Source organism: Thunnus maccoyii, chromosome 14 (genome assembly GCF_910596095.1).
Source record: "Thunnus maccoyii chromosome 14, fThuMac1.1, whole genome shotgun sequence".
NCBI lineage: Eukaryota > Metazoa > Chordata > Actinopteri > Scombriformes > Scombridae > Thunnus > Thunnus maccoyii.
The window spans coordinates 1,334,668-1,341,368 of record NC_056546.1 but is presented as its reverse complement, the minus strand read 5'-3'; the positions used below and the strand labels follow the sequence as shown (position 1 = coordinate 1,341,368).

General features: G+C 41.5%; 1 protein-coding gene across 1 annotated transcript; it reads left to right on the top strand.

Moving 5' to 3' along the window:
* The first annotated feature begins 3,720 nt into the window (after positions 1-3,720).
* On the top strand, positions 3,721-6,343 carry prorsd1 (prolyl-tRNA synthetase domain containing 1). Its single transcript, XM_042432545.1, has 4 exons — positions 3,721-3,903; positions 5,349-5,474; positions 5,585-5,674; positions 5,874-6,343. Exons 1-4 carry the CDS (start codon positions 3,823-3,825, stop codon positions 6,084-6,086), a joined length of 510 nt encoding a protein of 169 aa, XP_042288479.1. The 5' UTR covers positions 3,721-3,822; the 3' UTR covers positions 6,087-6,343.
* Positions 6,344-6,701: the final 358 nt, after the last annotated feature.

Here is a 6,701-nt window from a genome sequence, read left to right as displayed (position 1 = left end):
TTTTTTTTCAGTTTAGGAGGATTCGTTGTTCATCACAGTGTTGAAACGCTCCAACATCAAACACATGAACAGCACTGACACTGCCTGATATAATCTTTGGATTAGTTTTTGTTCTGACTGAAATCTCTGACCGCTGCAGAGTTATTGTCTTGTGATGCAGCTTCGACCCAAATCTCAGTTTTGTAATGTTCATTTGCTAAAAAGAGCGAACGGCTCAGCTGTGACTCCGACCTTGTACTCTGTATTAAAGTGGGTCATTGTGGTGAATTAATGCTTCATCCATTATGGATGAATATGTTTTATAACACACGTCGTTCAGGTGAAAGTGGGACGCAGACAACATGTCCTTGAATGTGTCTTTACAATGTTAGCTGTGTGACAGACGTCATTAACTCCTGAACACATAAAGACAACAGAGAAGTCCGTACAACCAGTGAGAAGAGGCTGTGGATCAGACCCAGGATGAAAAAACCAGAAGACATTCATGTTTTCTTTAATATTTCATTCCATTTCATTAGAGAGAATATTGTATTTCTGGATGTCCATGTAGAGATATTAAAGATCTCCTTCAGACATACTGTAGCCTCTTAACATCCACTCTTTTCTTTTGAATTTTCACCCATTTGGCATACTCAAATAGAAAAACTTATAACAGAAGAACTGTGAGGATATAATGCATGTATGAGGCTTCATTTGAAAGGTAACATCTTCTAGTTTCTGGAAATGTGCTTGGTTAGCATGTGGCTAAAACACAACCGAAACTACATCCGTTCAAATAAAGCTCAAAAAAGTGTTTTTGGTCCTCATTTATAATGAGTCATATTTGAATAACAATAACTAGAACATGCTTTATGCCAGAAATACGCAAAACGCCATATATCTTCTACATCTTGTCAACCACACCTATATAAAATTCCAGATCTCTAGGCCTAACCTTATAGGAGTCACAGAGTTTTTAGTTTGTGGTGTCACTGGTGTCCCGGAACGTCTCCAAGTGGCCAAATTGTGTCAATTGCTTTTACTCATTACTGTGTGATGCTAAGCTGCTTATAACTGGCTTAACCCTGACTGACCCGGTGGGTGTTAAGAGGTTAAGATGTATAGAAAAAACACTCTACTTTGAAAAATACTGTGTGTATAGTATGATTTCCCCTTAAAATGGCATCTTCTCCTTCTCCCAGATTCTATGAATATGCAAATATTTATCATTTCAAACGTTTTCCTGCTGAACACAAAATGTCTCTTCCTTCACTGTAAAGTCTATTCTCAGCCAAAAACTGGAAGTCGATCCCCACAGACCCCCATAGACCCCATAGACCCCCATAGACATCATAGACGCCATAGACCCCCATAGACCCCCACAGACCTCCATAGACCCCATAGACCCCCATAGACCCCATAGACCCGCATAGACCCCCATAGACCCCCACAGACCTCCATAGACCCCATAGACCCCCATAGACCCCCATAGACCCCCATAGACATCATAGACGCCATAGACCCCCATAGACCCCCACAGACCTCCATAGACCCCATAGACCCCCATAGACCCCATAGACCCGCATAGACCCCCATAGACCCCCACAGACCTCCATAGACCCCATAGACCCCCATAGACCCCCATAGACCCCATAGACCCCCATAGACGCCATAGACCCCCATAGACCCCATAGACCCCCATAGACATCATAGACGCCATAGACCCCCATAGACCCCACAGACCTCCATAGACCCCATAGACCCCCATAGACCCCATAGACCCCCATAGACGCCATAGACCCCCATAGACCCCATAGACCCCCATAGACATCATAGACCCCATAGACCCCCATAGACGCCATAGACCCCATAGACCCCCATAGACATCATAGACGCCATAGACCCCCATAGACCCCCATAGACCCCCACAGACCCCATGTTAAAATACAGAACTTTACAGCTGAAATAAACATGTTTACCGCCTGGTACGAAAAAGGTTTTGGTCTCTGTAGCTAATTTCTTCGTTCATGACAACTATACGGCGGGTGAATTTTTATATAACTCACCAGTTTCATTAAATACATTTTATTAAGGTTTAAAGTTAGGCATAATTAAGGGCGCGGCTGCTTTGAGTGGCAGGTGGGTGCCGTCACAGGCAAGTCGCTACCACTATGACAACGTAGGTTAGGTAACGTGACCCCAGAGTCACAGGGTATAAACGTAGCCGTCGCTATTTCAGCGTGTTTTCAGTTCATAAAAGTTAATTATAACATTTTGGTCGCCTAAAAAAGTCTATTTCAGCGTTTGGTTGAATTAAAAGATCCTCTGAAGAGTCAGATATTCAGTTTTTCCAGTAAGTACATTTTGTTTTAATGGTTTTAAGCCTGTTTTTCGCTAGCTAAAATTAGCATTAGCATTATCACAGTTAACCATAGACTGTAAAAGCACCATGCTAACCAAGCTAGCAGCTAGCATCTAGCAGCTAGCGTTAGGGTCAGCTCCACCTTCTCATCCAAATATGATCACTTCTGGCTCAAAAATCCAAGATGGCGACGGTCAAAATCCAAAGGCAACAAAGCAACAGTTGATGTCACGGTGGTTATTTTTTACAGTCTATGGTGTTTGTGCTCTGGAGGCTTCACGTTTCCACATCACACTTGTGTAAGTTGCGTGCTGGATCATGATTGGTTCCAAACTAGTTGTGATGTCATAAATCCTGCTCGTAGGCCCCTTAAAATCAGAAACTTTCCTCCTTCAGCAGATGAAGGTGAAAACAAACTCTGCACAGAGAAGAAGAACAAACATGCAGCTGAAGGAACAAGAAGAAGACAGAGACGACTTTAATGACGTACAGACAGTAACGACTCCCGCGTGTCTATATAGAGACAATAACAGACTCACAGGTGTGTAGACATGTTAATGACTGACGGGTGTTCACATTAAAATAATAACACACTCCCAGATTTCTATGTGACAATAACAGACACCTCGTTCTGTATCATCAAATCAAAACAACAAGTATAAATTACACACATAATATGTCACAAAACAGTAAGTAAAAAACATTTTACACTATAATATTAGATGCAACTTTGTGAAAATGCAAAAATAAATACATAAAAATGACTTGAAATCATTTAAAATAATTTAAGACTAGTTTAAGTAGTTTGGGATTCCAAACTGGTCTTAATCACCAGTTAACTGATGATTTTTACAGATGTTCAATCAATCAGCTGCTTTGTTCTGCTGATCAATGTTTACAGCCTGATATCTGACATGAACAATCATCTGACAGCTACACTTTATACTGTTTAAGGTCATATGAGGTCATATGAGATATGATCACTTGCTCAACATCAATAGGCCTACAGATCAATCAATCAATCAATCAATCAATCAATCAATCAATGGCACTGAAATCTTCCAGTTATTTAATTGCATGAAAATCCCCCAAAACTGGAGTTACAACGTTTATAAAACAACAGACTCATCTGACGTCTGAACAGCTTTAATAATAAGAAGAAGAAGAAAACTGATTCTGTTGTTTTATTTCAGTTCATTCATTCGTTTGTTTGTTTGTTTATTTGTTTGTTTGTTTGTTTGTGTGTTGTTTGCTGTGGGAGGAAAGATGTCAAATTCAGATCAGAGTCTGTTAACAATAAGTGACTCCAGCAGATGGCAGTAATGCAGCATGTAAAGAAAACTTCAAATACAGAAGAAGAAGTCCTTCTTCTTCTTCTTCTTCTTCTTCTTCTTCTTCTCCTCCTCGCAGCTGTTTCTGTCATTGATTCTCGTCTGTGTTTCTGTCTTCTAGTTTAGTTTTTAAACTCTTTTATAGTGAAGATGTCGGAGGAGCTTCGATCACAGCTGGAGGAGTTTCTGCAGACTTTAAACATTCAGACGACCTGCGTGGATCATCCGCCGGTAAAACTCAACAAGCTAAAAATAATCCAAACATCACAATCAGAAATAAATAAAAACAAACATTATACTGTAATTATCTTAAAGCAAAATAACACTTGAGGTTTGAGTGTTTGCAGCTGGAGAGAGGAAGACTTTCTCTCCAGAACATCATTGAACTACAGCTGAATATTTGCTGTCAGCTGTTTAAACATCCGGAAACATGTTTGCAGACTCTGAATGAATCGTCTGGATTCGTGTTTGTATTCGGTTTATTATTCTTTACTCAGAGATTAATTTCTGTAAATGTAGTTTCAACTTTGAGAAGCGACGTCTTCTCTAAAAAAATAAAAAAAAAAATCACCCACGTGGACGCGTTAAAAGGTCAAATATGAAGGAAACAACAGCTGGAATATAAATTATATAAACACCGAATTTACCATCAAATCCACTGGAGATGAAACGGTGAGAAGAGTTTTTCTCTCAGTATTTTATTTGAGCGCAAACACAAAACAAACGTTAAAATGACGAGTTATTGAACGAAATCTGGACTCTTCAAACCTAAAACGCCACGTTACCAATATATCGATTATTCTCTCCTTTAAATACAAACGTTACTGTTCACTGAGAAGCGTCACAGCTGACTAAAGTCTTCACAATCTGCACTTTTATCATTTCTATTAAACTTCTGGATCATAGAAAGTAAACGAAGGTACATTGTGTTCAATTTAATAACCAGTCTGACCAGTTTGTCCTGCACAGACCTGCCCAGTCCTGCAGGAGGCGCCAAACGATCATTTAAACCTGGAACACACAGGTGGACAAAATAACAGACACACCTCTCTGTCACTCCAACAGCAGATATGTTGACTAGTCATAGTAGGGATGGATGGATGGATGGATGGATGGATGGATGGATGGATGGATAGATAGATAGATTTATTAATCCTAAAGGGAAATTAAACAGTTGAGCAGTCACTTGACATAAATCTAAATACAAAAACAACGAGGAAGGTAAAAGAAACAAATCTAATTAAAGGCTAAATTATGTACAATAACTAAATAGAGTGAGTCTAATATAAAAATAAATAGAATAAATAAAGATAGAATAGAGACTAGTGATGACATGGTTCATTTAAAATAAAAAAAGTCTAAATTTTCCTTCCAATAATTCAATGAATGAATACAAATCATCGTATTTTTCTGTGTTTCTTTAATTTATTTCCACATTTATTTATGTATTTATATATTTATCTCCCTAATTAATTATTTGGGGCAGCTGTGGCTCATCCTGTCTGTACCACTTTCTCCGTCAAGGCGCCTCGTATATATAAGTTGAGTCCGTTTTGCTGTTATTTATTTCCACATGTATGATAATGAGGGACGATGTCACACAACTGTCAGATTTTACTTGTAACGGAGTATTTTTACTTTGCTGTATCGACGCTCCGTCCTTCCTCCTCCTGCAGGTGTTCACGGTGGAGGAAATGATGCCTCACCTGCAGGAAGTGAGCGGCGCCGTCACTAAGAACCTGTTCCTGAAGGACAAGAAGAAGAAAGGCCTGTGGCTGGTGTCGGCTCGCCACGACCGCCAGGTCAGCAGGAACCTTCACACCTTCCACCGTCACGCAGGAACATGAGGACACGTTTATCTGCTGCACACCGCCTCCATCCTGCTCCCATAATCCTCTCTGTTCCTCTGCAGGTCAACCTCAACGACCTCGCCAAGAAGCTCGGCGTCGGCAGCGGAAACCTGCGTTTTGCGGACGAGGCGGCCATGTTGGAAAAACTCAAGGTGGGAACTTTTATACACAGCAGCTGCTCTGAGTGGAAATGTAAAGCAACAGCAACAAAAGTATTTGCAGCAGTTTGTTAAAGTCGAGCTGTAACTGATCAGTTAATTATTCTTTTAGTTCGCTGGTTGATGATTTAATAGATTAAATATGTCAGAAACCGTGTGTGAGGATGTCTGAGCGCTCTGCGTCTGCTCTCAGGTGGGTCAGGGCTGTGCGACGGCTCTGGCGCTGCTCTTCGATAAGGATCAGAGTGTGAAGTTTGTCCTGGACCGCGACCTGGTGGAAGGCGGCCACGAGAACGTCTACTTCCACCCGATGACCAACTCCGCCACCATGGGGCTCCGACCGGACGACCTGCTGCGCTTCCTCGAGGAGACGGGACACAAGCCCGTCCTGGAGAGCTTCGAGTAGAGCGGGACTGGACGCCAGCAGCCTGCAGAGACGAACATCTGGACTGTTTTACATCTGACGTTAACGTCTGTTAATGGGTGATCTGATCACAAATGGACAGTTTTAAGTAAACGCACCCGTTGACATCTGATCGCCCAGACCATATCTAGAGGTGGTCTAGGCCGCCTGCTCAGCTGACGTCTTCTGTGTGAGCAGACAGGTGACACATTAAAGGAAAAACTGGTCCAGGTCTGAATGCTGGACCCCTACAGTGAGAGGGTCTGCTGGCGGAAGAGTCACTGCCAATCAATACAAAGTAGTTGTGATCAGCTTTATCCTATGATGAAACATGTCTATCCTGATGGGAGTGGTCTCTTCCAGGATGACAATGAATGGTTTGATGAGTATTAAATGATGTGAGCGCTCTCCACCACCATCATCACGACACCACATGAGGAAGATCTTTATGAAGAATGATGTTCATCAGCCTTGTTATTGACTCTACTGGAGGGATGAACCATTCATTAAAGATATTCCCTCATCTGGGGTTTTGATGGTGATGCAGAACGCCGTCTAACACGTCAGTCCAGAGTCTCCCATAAGTGTTGCCCATAGACTGTATTAACATATGGACGT

What these genes read in the sequence shown, in the direction of transcription:
- prorsd1 (XM_042432545.1), top strand. Translation starts at nt 3,823, where the DNA reads ATGTCGGAGGAGCTTCGATCACAGCTGGAGGAGTTTCTGCAGACTTTA. An exon ending in CCTGCGTGGATCATCCGCCG is followed by an intron (nt 3,904 to 5,348) that starts GTAAAACTCAAC and finishes CTCCTCCTGCAG; the next exon opens with GTGTTCACGGTGGAGGAAAT. An exon ending in CCATGTTGGAAAAACTCAAG is followed by an intron (nt 5,675 to 5,873) that starts GTGGGAACTTTT and finishes GTCTGCTCTCAG; the next exon opens with GTGGGTCAGGGCTGTGCGAC.